Raw genomic sequence first — 15,752 nt, 5'->3', positions numbered from 1 at the left:
CATATTTTCATATGTCTATAAATAGTTTCAGTTTCTTCGTCTGAGAATTGTCTGTTCATATCTTTTGACTATTTATCAATTGGAGAATGGTTTGATTTCTTATAGATTAGAGTCAATTCTCTATATATTTTGGAAATGAGGCCTTTATCAGAACCTTTGATTGTAAAAATGTTTTCCCAGTTTATTGTTTCCCTTCTAATCTTGTCTGCATTAGTTTTGTTTGTACAAAAACTTTTCAATTTGATATAATCAAAATTTTCTATGTTGTGGTCAATAGTGATCTCTAGTTCTTCTTTGGTCATAAATTCCTCCCTCTTCCATGGGTCTGACAGGTAAACTATCCTATGCTCTTCCAATTTATTTATCATCTCATTTTTTATGCCTAGGTCATGAACCCATTTTGACCTTATCTTGGTGTACGGTGTTAAGTGTGGGTCAATGCCTAGTTTCTGCCATACTGATTTCCAATTTTCCCAGCAATTTTTGTCAAATAATGCATTCTTATCCCAGAAACTTGTGTCTTTGGGTTTGTCAAACACTATATTATTAAAGTTATTGGCTGTTTTGTCCTTTGAACCTAACCTATTCCATTGATCAATAGTCTATTTCTTAGCCAATACCAGATGGTTTTAGTAACTGCTGCTTTATAATATAATTTTAGATCTGGTACAACTAGGCCACCTTCATTTGATTTTTTTTTCATTAATTCCCTTGAAATTCTTGACCTTTTGTTTTTCCATATGAACTTTGTTGTTATTTTTTCTAATTCATCAAAGTAGTTTTTTGGGAGTCTGATTGGTATAGCGCTAAATAAGTAGATTAATTTAGGTAATATTGTCATCTTTATTATATTTGCTCGCCCAATCCAAGAGCATTTAATATTTTTCCAGTTGGTTAGATCAGACTTAATTTGTGTGGAAAGTATTTTATAGTTTTGCTCATAAAGTTTCTGATTTTCCCTTGGCAGATAGATTCCTAAATATTTTATACAATCAGTAGTTACTTTAAATGGAATTTCTTTTTGTAACTCTAACTGTTGGGTTTTGTTAGTGATATATAAGAATGCTGATGGCTTATGTGGGTTTATTTTATATCCTGCAACTTTGCTGAAGGTGTAGATTGTTTCTAATAACTTTTTGGTAGAATCTCTGGGGTTCTCTAAGTATGTCATCATATCATCAGCAAAGAGTGATAATTTGGTTTCCTCATTGCCTATTCTTATTCCTTTCATCTCTTTCTCAACTCTTATTGCCAAAGCTCATTTGATTAATAAACATTAAAGCACCTAATATGTACAAAGCACTATGCTAAGTCCTGGGAGCCCAAAGACAAAAACAAAACAATTCTTGCTCTCAAGGAACTTATATTGTTTGGATCAGTCATTGGTAAGTCAGTAAGGCAGACATTGGTAAGTCAGTCTGTATTCATTTATTAAGTATCTGATGTGTGCTACATGCTGGAGTTACAAACAAAGATAAGAAAGGATAAAAAAAGCAAACCAATCCCTACTATAAAGGAATCCACAGTCTCACAGCGGAGGAAACAGGCAAACAGCCAAAATATATACAGGATAATTTGGAGATAGGTTGTAATCTGTATTGTTTGGTGGGAACATTCAAACAGGTGAGATCACAAACTTCTAGGCAAATGTCCTTTCCATGAGACTAGACTATTTCTATATAAATGTTAGAAATGATAGTTGTTCCTAACAGATGGCACTTTTTGCAAACTGGTTTAGTTACAAAGAATTCCTTAGAACTACTTTTGATCAAAAACAATACAATTTTAAATAGCACTTGGGGAGGGGAGAGGAATATGTAATGGAAACCTAAAGTTGTCCCTTTGTACTCTGTTGTTGAACACTTTCTTCCAGGCTCCTGCTGGTCCTGTGGGTCTGCTGCCCTGGATCTTGATTTTTTTTTTTTTTTTTGCCTTGCCGTAGGAAGGAAAATAGCATGCTGTGTTTAAAGAGGAGTAGGTACCCCCTGGAATGCCAACAGTGATCCTCATGTTAGTGATAAAAGAAGTTTAGGAAGTTATCTTGTTCAGAAGACTCCAATAGTCATGTTCATGCCCCTAGTGACCTAGAATGGAAGTCAATATAGCCTCTCTGGGTTTATTTCCTTCCTTGGACTCTTTTACAGAGTGAAAAGAAAAAGAAGGGCATTTTCCAGTCTGGCAACAACTATTGAGCACTCACATATGCCTATTAGACTGTGGGATATGGGGGAGATCAAGATACAAGACAAGATTTATGTACTTGAGCAGGTTATAATCTAACTGAGGAGATATGTACAAGTGAAAATTCAATAACAATTCCAGAAAATATATATTCAAATGGTTGTCACAAGTTTTGCTCAAAATGATTTGTTTTAGTTTCAGGAAACAGCAATATTCAACATCAGTCACTACTTCAGAAATAGTATCACTATCACAATTTTGCTCAGCTTATATAATGGAAAAGGCCCATTTCATAGAACTTTGAACTATAAAAGAAATATTCTAGTCCAACTCCCTGTGATCCCGGTTAGGGTGTGTGTTTGGGCAAAAAAGGCTGCTTCTCACAAAATCTTTCCCTTCTGTTCCCATCCAATGAAATCTTGGATTCTTATTCCTCCCCCAAGGTTTAGGTCTTTAGCACTTCGATAAGCATTCAGGCTAACAAGCAATAACATAACATTTTATTTATAAAGCAAATATGCAGAAAAGCCTTGTACTTCAGGCAAGACAAGAAAATTCTCCCTTCCCATAAGGAGCTATATAATCCTAGTAAAAGTCCTATCTTGTGTGACTTGGGGTTTGCAGAAATTTGACTTCTCTTTTGCTTGTACCTGTACACTCCCTTTGAGTCAGTACCATCAAAGAAAATTTTCTCTCCTCCATTTCTTGATTGAACCTCATCTAATCTTCAGCCTGCCCTGTTTCTATTCTGTCGTTTTCTGCCACGCCAACTTTTCCCACTTTGGCATTCTAGGGCTTTGCTGTCAGCTGAGCAGCACTGACCAGCACAAGCTTTTCTGGAGAGTGGGCAGGATTTTCTTCTGATCTGTATGAGATTCGAGGTGTCCATCAAGTCCTGGCCATCTAATGGTCAGGGCAGAATTAGCACAAGCAGCAGAAAGTCCGTTCCACAGCCTGTTCCGTATCACTCTCAAGGTCTCCCTGAAGAGCTCTGGTATCGATTGAGACATGAGAGACATCGGCACAGGACCACCCAACACAGTGTGCCCACATCAAAGAAGGTGCTGTGCTCTATGAGCAAAGCAGAACGGGAGCAACTCCAAAGAAATGTGAGATGCACAAATTTGGGGACACTTCAACCGCAGACGTGTACCCGAGATGCACAAACATCTCCACCCCAGATGTTCAAGCGCATTATTTGTGCTAGACCTGTGGTAGAGCCTTTCAAGCTTATATCAGTAGAACCATGGTCCCACACACTAAACTTTGACCCTGACATTTTGATCTTCAAATATGAAGAACAACAACCACCTCTAGGAAGTCATTCACATGGATGCATGAGCCCTACATCAAAAAGCATTTAGTAAGCACTTATTATATACCACGGACTGTGCTGAGTGCTACTTAGCACTTATTCAGTCAATTCAGTCCTGACTCTTCATGACTCCATTGAGGGTTATCTTAGCAAAGATACTGGAGTGGTTTGCAAAGAGGTGCAAAGAATTACAAAAACCAAAATCAGTCCCCAAACTCAAGGATCTCCCATTCTAGAAAAAAATGTGTCAACAACTGGTATATACAAGATACATCCAAAGTAAATGGAAGGCAAACTCAGAGGGAAAGCCTCTTACAGAAGGCAGAATATGAGCTAAATCTTAAAATCAATTGAGGTTTAAATGACAATGGCAGATTCCTAGCCCACCTCTCTGTTTCTTAGGGTCATGAAGTGTTATTTCCAATCTATGCTGCTTGTGTTCCATGTGTTACCTTAAACAGAAAATCTAGCATCTTGTATTCATGCCCTTAGGAAAAGTAAAGGATTTGAAGTTAAAAGTCCTAGGTTTGAATCTTGGCTTACAACTTAGATGACTTGGACACATCTCCTGGCATCCTCATCTATAAAATGAGGGAATTAATCAAGATGATCTCTAAGATCTTTTCTAGCTCTAAGTCTATAATCCCATGATTTTGCCAGCTGTTTGATGAATTCCCACTATACCCCTCATTTTATAAAGGAAATAATTGAGATCCAGAAAAGTGAACTTGCCTGTTCAGATTCATAGAATTAATAAGTAATGGAACCAAGATCCCAATCCAGATCCTGTGATCTAAAATATTGTTCTTTCCACCTACAATCAAATAAAAATTATGTGCAGTTTCTGGCAAACTGGCCCAGAGTATACACACATTCTTATTTCCAGTTAGTTTTCCCAAGGTAAACCCTGGCTTAATGTGGGCTTATCAGTAGTTTTCAAATTTGAATACTAGATATTTGAAGAGCACTTTGTAAAATGTGTTCTTTCACAAGCATTTAATTCTCACAACAGTCTTGTGTGGCTGATAGTTATCTCATCTGGAAAATGGAGAGAATAGGATTTGGAGTGGGAAAGCAAAATGGAAATTTAGAATAATCTTCTAGATTAAAGAGGGCAATGTTTTTTAAATATGTATATCGTTTTCTAGAAAGAATTCCACAAAAGAATTGTTTACTATTTAAATAGTTCTCAATATAGGGCTTTTTTAACCTTTTCCACTTATAACCTCTTTTCACGCAAGAAATTTTTATGTGACACCAGGTTTATAGGTATATGAAGCAGGTCGACAAATCAAACATATGTTTATATTAAATCATAATTTCACAACCCCTACATTGTTATGTTAATCCATATAGGGTGGCAACTCACATTTTAAGCAGTTTTGCTCTATAACAGTATTGACTCCATGACAGCCAATCAAGGAATCAAAGAGGTAGAATATGTATCCTCTCCATACTTCTGACTGGTTTTATTTTCATTTCTGGAAGGTTTTTTAGGACCCCAGGCATAGAGGTTTTCTTTGCTGTCCTAGTCCTGACTTACTGTTCATGAACAAGCGAACTAAATTATCTATACCTGATCCATCAAAATCCTGAATGTTTCAATGTCAGTCTTCTATGAGTCCCCTCTTGGACAAACTCTCCTTTCTGGGTTTTCTTTATTCTTTTTGTTATCCTCCTTTCTAGCTGATGATTTTTTAGTCTCCTTTGCTGACTTTTCATCCAGGTCATGTCCACTAAGTGTATAAATCCCCTAAGACTGTCTCTTAAGTTCTCTTCTTTTTTCTTTCTGAAGTAGAAGGAAAGGGCCCACAAAAATGAGGTCCATCCATGATTAGGAGCTATCATTCTGGGCAGTTTGAAGGGAGACAGAATAGACATCTCTAGCCCCTGCTTCCCTTATTCTTGTCCAAGGAAGAGTTTCATTCCCTTTAGGAGGGTAAGGAGGAAATTGGGGCAAGGGACCACTGAGCTCTCCTATTGGTGAGAGGGAGGGAGGTGTATCAGGCTTTTCCTTAAGCACTGATCTTCTAAGGGGATATGATCAAGTGTGTTATCTTTTGACGACTGTCATTTGGAGGAAAGAGGGACCCCAAGTTCTATATCCAAGGCATGACCCCTTTCCTACTTAACGTCATTTCCATAATGAGTTCATAGCAAATAGCAAAGAAGTTCATTGCAAATAAAAACAGGAATCAGAGAAAGTATATATAATAGGATACATGCTAAACAATAGAGAGTGGAGGAGCTCATCCACTGGGATCAAGGTAATTCAGCTCAACCAAGAGAAAGAAAATTAGATCTCTTTGAGGGGAATTCCTCCAAAATCTTTATATTTTCTCCTGACCTATATGAGACTCATCATGGCCATCATTCCTACCCAGCAAATTGGGAACAAGGACATGATGAAGACTACCACATCCTCTCATGTCTTCCCAAAGCCTTCTTTAGTGACTTGGAGTTGGTCTCTTCCATCTTCTCTCTCAAAGCTAAAAGCCAGAATCGCCCAAAGCAACTCAGAATTGTGAAGATTAAAAGCTTGAAAGGTCCCCAAAGAGGCTGATAAGAGAATCGGGCTCCTCACATAGGGTAAGGCTTTCATCTCCACCAATAAGCAGAGAGTCCCATGGCAACAGGCCTTGGGACAAAAGTCACATCTCCCTACTTTCACTTGGTGATCTCAGTAAATAATTATCTCTGTACATATCCCTACCTATGAGGCAGCTGGGTGGCCTACACCAAAAAGTTTTGGGTTCAAATGTGACATTATATAATCTCTGTGTGATCTTGGGAAAGTCACTTTACCTCAGGGTCTACCTTAGTTTCCTCAATTGTAAAGTAGAGAAGATTTTGAGGATCTTTATGAGATATCTGGAAAGTGCTCAGAACAATGCCTGAAACATAGCAGGTACAATATAAAAATGTATTCCCTTTTTCCCTAGCCCACACAGAGTATTTTCAGATGTATAACTATCCAACCAAGGTCTCTTGCCTGAGCTCCAGTTTCCCATCATCAAATGCCTATTAAACATTTTGACTTGGATATTCTATAACATCTCAAACTCAACATGTCCAAAACAGAACGTCTGTCCCCCAAACATCTCTATTACAGTCTGGGGCACTCCCATTCTAGTCATCCATGTTTGCAACCTTGGTATCCCTCCTGAAGTCTTTCACTAGCCCACTCTATCCAAGCAGTTATTAAATCTTATTTCTCTTTCTACTATAGCTTAGATGGAACAGCAAGGTATCACTGTAGAGGGCTGGGACTAGTCAGGAAGGAATCATCCTGAGTTCAAACCCGGCCCTCAGACACTCACTAGCTGTGTGACCCTGGGCAAGCCACTTCACCCTGTTTATCTTGGTTTTCTCATCTGAAAAATGAATTGGAGAAGGACATAGCAAATTGTTTGGGAAGAGAAAGCTATCCCTTCTAATTTGTGTCTGCATCAACCCCCAGTTTTTTTTAAAGAATCAGTTCAAGGGCTGCCTCTTTCAGAAGGCCTTCCCTGTTTCCGCCACTACTACCGCCCTGTTAATGATTTTCCCTCTTGGGTTTTCATCCATTTTTTGTAAGTCTCTCTCTTTTTTTTTAATGTGCTGATTTATGTATATGTTGTCTCCCCCATCAGAATGTTAGCTCCTTGAGAATTAACGAACTGATGCTGAGTGAAACGAGCAGGACCAGGAGATCATTATATACTTCAACAACAATACTATATAATGATCAATTCTGATGGACCTGCCCATCTTCAGCAATGAGATGAACCAAATCAGTTCCAATGGAGCAGTAATGAACTGAACCAGCTATACCCAGCGAAAGAACTCAGAGAAATGACTAAGAACCATTACATTGAATTCCCAATCCCTATATTTTTGCCTGCCTGCATTTTGGATTTCCTTCATAGGCTAATTGTACAATATTTCAGAGTCCAATTCTTTTTGTACAGCAAAATAATGGTTTGGTCATGTATACTTATTGTGTATCTAATTTATACTTTAATATATTTAACATCTATTGGTCATCCTGCTATCTAGGGGAGGGGATGGGGGAAGGAGGGGAAAAATTGGAACAAAAGATTTGGCAATTGTCAATGCTGTAAAATTACCCATGCACTTGTAAATAAAAAGCTATTTTAAAAAATGTTAGCTCCTTGAGAGCAGAAACTTTTTGTTCTCTTTGTATCTCTCTCTAAAGCTTAGCATATTATATTCCTGCCACAAAATATAGAAAAAAGTTTGATTCTAAGTATTTTATCAATAGTTGTGGGTCCCTTGCTACAGTTACATGGCTTTCCTGAATATCTATTGATTGATGATTAAAGCACACTGGAGGAGCTCATTATTTAAAGGTGAAGAAACCATTGCTAAAATAATTAACCATCTTCTGGCTTTGTGCTTTGTACATCCTGGGTTTTCATACATTAGTTTTCTAAAGTAGAGTCATCCTATAGTAACAGATTATGAATACTACATGGAACATTAGAGGTTTTTTTTTAAAAAATGACCTTTCCCATTTCTCTCTTGAAATCTTTCATCTTTAGTTTCATATCTCAAAAAAAAAAAAAGAAAAAAAACTAAGCAACAGGAAAATCTAGTTCAATATTAATCATTACACCAAACTTTTCTTAAAATAAAATTGAACAATTTAATCCATTACAACATTAATATCAGCCCACTGCTTGGGAGATAGTAAGATATTCTTTGCTATATACACTTAGACATATAATATTTATATAAAAATAAATTAAACTTTGATAGTAGAACACACAAGTTTACAAATGCAGTAGCTCAAAAATCTAAAGAAAAGCAGGCACAATTTCTATCTGTGTAGGATTTTGATGAGAAATCTGTGCTGAAAGTAAGGTAGCAGTAGAATCTAACAAATAGGGCATCATCTTTAAAAGAAGCAGTCCTGAAGCAAACTTAATTGATCCTCTGACAAATATCTGGATGTTTAATTCTTTATTAATTCTGTCTGTTCTATCTATAATTCTTCATTCCTGCTGATCAAAAATACAATTTCAGGGCTCTCTAAATAAAAGAGACATGAAGTAAAAAAGAAAGCATTCTCTCTATTTTATGGTTCAAGATTAAGAAGATCCTTTATCAAGTGGAGAATGGCTGAATAAATTATGGTATATGAATGTTATGGAATATCATTGTTCTTAAGAAATGACCAGCAGGAGAATTTCAGAGAAACCTGGGTAGACTTACATGAATTGATGCTGAGTGAAACGAGCAGAACCAGGAGATCATTATACGTGGCAACAACAAGACTATACGATGATCGATTCTGATGGACAGAGCTCTCTTCAACAAAGAAATAATTCAAACCAGTTCCAATTGTTCAGTGATGAAGAGAGCCATCTACACCCAGAGAGAGGCCTGTGGGAGCTGAGTATGAACCACAACATAGCATTCTCACTCTTTCTGTTGTTATTCAATTGCGTTTTGTTTTCTTTCCCAGTTTTTTTTCTCCTCTTGATCTGATTTTTCTTGTACAGCAAGATAACTGTATAAATTTGTATACATATATTGGATTTAACATATATTTTAACATTTTTAACATGTATTGGACTACCTGCCATCTAAGGGAGGGAGTGGGGGGAAGGAGGGGAAAATTTGGAATAATGTTCAAGAATTACCCATGCATATGTTTTGTAAATAAAAAGCTTTAATTTAAAAAATCTCTCCAAAAAAGAAAAGAAGAAGATCCCTTAGATGCCATTTAGACATTGCCTCTCCATATCAGAGGGAATTTTTGTGTAACTGATTTAAATTAATTTTTTATAGGGCTGTGGGTGTATGTGTATGTACAGAGCTCTGATACCTGGGCCATTCTTCTCTCAATTATGATATTAAACATATTGCTAATCTTTAGCATTCATTGGAATAGAACTGATTGGTTATTAACAACTTAGTGTTAATGAAAAGTAATATGTTATCTTTCCAGTTAGCACCTTTTTAAAGGAATCATAGAAATAAGAACCCAAAAGAATAAATCTCTAAGGGTGGAATTGGGGGCAGTAAGACCTGGGCAGGTAAGATAATTTTGAACAGGTGAGTGTTCCTGGTACTCTTCAAAAATCGAACTCCACAAAAACATGTCAATTAGCTTTGTATGTATATATTTGTTGGTTCTGAAATTCATAAAACTACAAACTAACAGTGAAATTACATTGCAGATATCTAGTTCAGGAGTACTTGTGCTTGGGCTCTATTATCTATGCTAGGACTGAACAGTATTTAGATTCATATGGGCTAATGCAAAGGACCAGATTAAGGGAAGCTTTTGGGAGTCTGGGTGATGTGTTGGGAGAAGAGAAGTAATTCAGTGGTTTGGTTCAAAAGACAATTACTAAACTTTCTATCTATTGCCAGGCTGGAAAAAAAAAAAAAGAAAAGGTTAAATCATCAACCAAAGAGTAATTAAGCTGAGAGAAAAATGTGACAAGGGAAAGAAAAAGCAAGATTTCATTCATATAGGCTGTGATGAGGATAATGAGTTGAAAGCAGTTCCTAAATGATGTTTCACAGCAACATTTGGACCAAGGCAATTTTGATTTTTGATTGTTTGTGAAAGCTTTTTGGACCATATGAAATACTCTTTGCTCAGCAGTCTTCAGAATTAAATATATTTACTTCATTAAACACCTCCTCCACCTCAGTGAATGTTCAACAAGTAGTCAAGCCACATAAATGCATTCAAACTGGCTTACCCTGAATAAACCTAAAAGTTCAGTTTTAGAAAAAATTGGATTATAACTCTTTAAAAGAAGCACTGAAGAGGGTATTTCAGGAAATGATTCCATATAATAGTTTTACCATAATGTAAGGCTGTGCTTACAAAAGCACATCTTACAAAAAGAGTCTTCTGGTTAAAGGAAAAAGAATCCATTCTGCTCTACCTGCATCCCCAATTCCACACAAATGTAACTAACAGTTATTCTTGTGTGTTCATTGCTGTGTTCCTCTTCAGATCCATTTCATGACAATTCTTGAGAGCAGTGAAATAGGGTGGACCATAAAAAATATTTTCTTCTAAGCCAATGAACAATTCACTCTGAATGGCAACTTACCAATAAGTCCTGATTAGAAGAAATCCAAAACATTATCCTTTCCTAAAATAGCTTATTAAAAATTATCATTTGCATAGTTTTTGAGGAAGTATTCAAAAGGTACCATATAATAGGCAGAATTGTATAGAGTGGAGAGGACCAGCCTTACAGTTAGGAACCCCTGGATTCAGGTCCCATCTCATACATAAATTGGCTGTGTAATCGTGACAAGTCACTTAACATCCAAGTCCTATGTTAAGGACTATAAGACTAAGTCCTTGACATATAAATTTTAGTCTCTAAAACTATAAATTTCAGAGAAGTTGGTGATTTGCATTCAGATTGGAGGTTTCCACACCAAAGAGTTCCCTATGCCAGTGAAATCATAACAAAAAAACTAAGGTTAACATTGGCCAGAGTATGAATTAAACATATATATATATATATATATATATAAATTCCAAACACTATTTAAAGAGCTTAATCATGAATTTCCCTTAGCACAAAGCTCTGCAAAGACTGTGGACTAAGCTTTTCCAGTCCAGGTTTTATAAGGAAGCATACAAGATTATTTTTTCTTCCTTAAGGTTTTAGCAATGTTTTCATGTACCATTCCTCTCTTCTCATCTTCTTCATGTTACTCAACAAATGTCTCAAAAAGTGGTAAGGAATGTTCTTAAGAAATACTCTCTTACTAACTGCTGAAACAAGCAAAAGAACCAGAAAATAATCAGGTTGAAGAGTTTAGTAGTCATTTAGCCTGAATCTTATGCAAGTAAGAGCCTATTTTAGACCACTACCTTCAAGGAAGGACAAATATCTACAACATGCTGTGTTCTTACAGCTCAGCTGGCCTTGTTCCATCATCAGGCATGCTCTTGGCTTTGAAGTTTGGAGGGATACAAAACTATTGACATATAAGTAACTTGAAAACCATGCTTTCCTAGAAATCCTAACCTTAATGGGAAGAATTAATTTGATCATCTTGTCAAACAACAATCACTTTTTTAAAAAAGAGACAGATTTTAAAATTTCCCTGACAATTTAGATTATTTCTTTAAAAAATTTAATCTAAATTTAAATAAATTTAGACAATTTAGAAGGCTAGTCCCTGAAATATTAAGAGTATGTAAAACCTAAGCTCACATGTAAAGTGATTCAATAAATCAATCCCATTATCCTAAGCTGCCACTTTAAATGTCTATTGATATGTATTGGGGCAAACTGACTAACTGGAGTAACAGCTGTTGCAAGAAGGGATACCACTGACAGAGTGAGACAAGAGGGTAAAATTCCTTCCCTATTCCTCATCAAAGTGGATGTACATAAGGTAAGGAAAAATGGTGTTTCTTTTCCAATAAAAATCCTCAATATCTAGCAAGCTAACATATAATGATTCCTGCTCCTCTGTCACCAGTCATCAATTACCTAGTTCACTGAAATCAAGGTATTTTGGCAGAGAAACTATTCTTACTAGTCAAATACAGAAGGTTAACATATGGAGCTTCTGCTTGCCTTTATTCAGGAAATATTGTACTGGACACAGAAAACAAGTTAAGTATCTTATGTATAATTTGTACAGACTATAAGTTAAAAAAGATATCAAGAGGAGAGAGAACAGAAAGTCATCATGGTGAATCCTGCTTGGTTCTTCTTAAGACAATTCATCCTGATGACAAACAGTTCTTTAGGAGTGATGACTTCGCAGATATGCATCTTCTGAAGATCTTAGTGAAATACTCTGTTTATCTCTCTCACACATATACAGAGTCCCCAAACTGCAGGCTTGTTCTACGAGTAGAATTTGCTGTTACTGACTCTCTTCTCCCTTAATCTTAAAGAAATAAATCAAAGTCACAAATTAGACTTAAAAATCCATGCAGTTATACTTTAACATATTTAATATATATTTGTCAACCTGCCATCTTGGGGAGGGGTTGGGGAGGAGGGAAAAAATTGGAACAAAAGGTTTTTCAATTGTCGATGCTGAAAAATCACCCTGCATATATCTTGTAAATAAAAAGCTATAATAAAAAAATTAAAATTAAAAATTAAATAAAAATCCATGTAGTGAGGTAATGAGAGACACAAACTGAATTTTGAAATATTCATCCATTAAACAGTAAATTATAGTGTTAATTGTAGTCTAACTTTTCTTCTGGAGATGATATTTGTTCTTGGAAAAATTGAACAAAAGGTATTTTTGGAAGTTTGTTTATAAAGGACAGATAGGCTCAGACCAGGGGCAGAGATGAAAATACTTTCAGAAAAGCTTATGGAGATAGAAATATAAGCACCTCCCCTTATCTTCAGGGGCTTGGGATCCACAACATAATTGAATCCTTTCAAGCTGATAATGACTGGTCAATGCTGCCTTACCTCCGGTTGCACTTTTCCTGATACAGCTGCAACTGATTCTCATTGACATTGAATTCATTCACAAGAGCATCTCTGTTGGCGTTACGTAAGTTCTGATGAGAGTCATACAAGAAAAGCTGATTATTCAGCTCCTCTTGCCTCCTTCGGAGCTGGCGACAGGAAGAATAGAGTTCTTCTTCACTTTCCTGAAAAGTAAGATGAAGACCAACAGACACTGAAGATGCAGGCTCATCATCTACTGAATGTCAAAATTGGAAAGAATCTTGAATTAACTGGTCCCATCCCTTTGTTTTAAAGAGGAGGAAGCTGATTTGTCCAAGATTACTCAACTGAGTAAATAGCAGAGTCAGATCTAGACACCTCACTTGTAGATTGGGGTAATTTCTAATTTAAGACCCTGGAAGGTCTATTTATAAATTCTAGTAGGCTCTTTCTAGTCAAAATGAGGGACTGAATCATTTTATAAAATATGTTTTATTTAAAAAAAAAAACTTCACAAAGTAGAGCCAGGAGAACACAGCAACAACAAGACCATGTGTTGATCAGCTCTGATGGACTTGGCTCTTTTCAATAATGAGGTGATTCAAGCTAATTTCAATAGACTTGTGATAGAGCCATCTGCATCCAGAGAAAGGATTGTAGAGATTAAATATGTATCATATGAATGTTGGAGGGGATGCGGGAAAACTGGGACAGTGATGCATTGTTGGTGGAGTTGTGAACAAATCCAACCATTCTGGAGAGCAATCTGGAATTATGCCCAAAACGTTATCAAACTGTGCATACCCTTTGATCCAGCAGTGTTATTATTGGGCTTATATCCCAAAGAGATACTAAAGAAGGGAAAGGGACCTGTATGTGCCAAAATGTTGGTAGCAGCCCTGTTTGTAGTGGCTAGAAGCTGGAAAATGAATGGATGCTCATCAATTGGAGAATGGCTGGGTAAATTGTGGTATATGAATTTTATGGAATATTATTGTTCTGTAAGAAATGACCAGCAGGATGAATACAGAGAGGCTTGGAGAGACTTACATGAACTGATGCTAAGTGAAATGAGCAGAACCAGGAGATCATTATACACTTCGACAACGATATTGTATGAGGATGTATTCTGATGGAAGTGGATTTCTTTGACAAAGAGACCTAACTGAGCTTCAATTGATAAATGATGGACAGAAGCAGCTACACCCAAAGAAGGAACACTGGGAAACGAATGTAAACTATTTGCATTTTTGTTTTTCTTCTCGGGTTATTTTTACCTTCTGAATCCAATTCTCCCTTTGCAACAAGAGAACTGTTTAGTTCTGCAAACATATATTGTATCTAGGATATACTGTAACATATCTAACATATATAGGACTGCTTGCCATCTAGGGGAGGGGATGGAGAGTGGGAGGGGAAAAATTGGAACAGAAGCGAGTGCAAGGGATAATGTTGTAAAAAAAAAATTACCCTGGCATGGATTCTGTCAATATAAATTATTATAAAATAAAATAAAATATAAAAATAAATAAATAAATAAATGAACGAATATGTATCATAGCATAGTATTTACACTTTTTTGTTGTTATTTGCTTGTACTTTGTTTTCTTTCTCACTTTTTTCCCTTTTTGATCTAATTTTTCTTTTTTAGAAGAATTGCTCATATTAAACCTATATTGGATTACTTACTGTCTAAAGGAGGAGGTGGGGGGAAGGAGAGAGAAAAATTTGGAGCATAAGGCTTTGCAAAGATGAATGTTGAAAACTATCTTTGCATGTATTTTGAAAATAAAAAGCTATTATAAGAAATAAAGTTTGTTTTTTTTTTAAATTTCACCAATTCAGATCATTTGGTGTCCCAGTCAATGTGAATTAATAAAAAAACTAAATTGCTGGTAATTTTTAAACAACATAATTTATAGGCAATGACTTAGAAAATGGCTAATCACATTTCTGTTTTTAAGCACATTGCTAAAAGGGCCCATTATAATATAGTAATTCTCATTATGTAAATCATAGGCAAATAAGAGCTTATAAAGCACTTTAAAAATATTTGTTCTCTTTAGCAATTTAGACCTCATGAGCTATAAATGTTTTTTAATAGGTGTTACACAAAAGTAAACTTTAACCCAAGCACTAGGCAGTTTACTATCAATCCCAAGTCAAGTGTGTCTAAATAAATAAGGTACAAAATAAAGATACACAATCCTGGTTTAAAAAAAAATTATCCCTTAACTCCCAAGAAAATAAAGATTGGAACCTTCCGATAATTTACCTGTCAACAGGGCAGGAAAATAGTTATTCTGTATGCTTTATATTTGGTTACCTAGATAAATGCTTCTTTGTAAGCACCTATTATCCAACTAGGTGATAAGGAATTGGGAATTAAGAGAGTAATTAAAACCAGTGAGAAACACAGCACAAGACAGAAAACAATTTCCACCAGATGGCTCAGTGGATAGAGCACTGAACTGGAAGATTAGAGGACCAAAATTCAAAACCCATCTCAGATATTTGGGTCATATCACTTAACTTTGGTCTTCCTTAACTTTCCTCATCTGCAAAATAGGGATAATGACAGTACTTGTCTCTCAAGGTTGTTATGAGGATGAAATGAGTTACTTATAAAAAGAAAAATTCTTTGCAAAATTTAAAGGATGACATAAATTCTAGTTATTATTATTATAATTATCACTCTTACATAAACTCAAAACATAAGACTATTTAAAGGAAAGCAGAAATGTTGATTCAACATTATTCAGGACGAGAAATGTATAGCAGAACAATCACAATCTCTTACATTATTAAAATCCAGAAAGGGGTGGGGTAGGGTC

General features: G+C 35.8%; 1 protein-coding gene across 1 annotated transcript in view; it reads right to left on the bottom strand.

Annotated features, from left to right (window-relative positions):
• Positions 1 to 12,056: 12,056 nt before the first annotated feature.
• PLCG2 (phospholipase C gamma 2) overlaps positions 12,057 to 15,752 on the bottom strand; it is a 157,005-nt gene continuing 153,309 nt past the window's right edge. Inside the window, exons 32-33 of the mRNA XM_051976179.1 lie at positions 12,937 to 13,121; positions 12,057 to 12,391 (exon numbers count right to left, since the gene is read on the bottom strand). Of these exons, the coding sequence (XP_051832139.1) occupies positions 12,349 to 12,391; positions 12,937 to 13,121 (228 nt within the window). The 3' untranslated portion in view covers positions 12,057 to 12,348. The remainder of the gene's footprint in view (positions 12,392 to 12,936; positions 13,122 to 15,752) is intronic.

The sequence above is a fragment of the Antechinus flavipes genome, chromosome 2, assembly GCF_016432865.1.
Source record: "Antechinus flavipes isolate AdamAnt ecotype Samford, QLD, Australia chromosome 2, AdamAnt_v2, whole genome shotgun sequence".
In the NCBI taxonomy this organism is placed as follows: domain Eukaryota; kingdom Metazoa; phylum Chordata; class Mammalia; order Dasyuromorphia; family Dasyuridae; genus Antechinus; species Antechinus flavipes.
The sequence above is the reverse complement of the archived record's forward strand: the minus strand, read 5'-3'. Positions and strand labels throughout refer to the sequence as shown.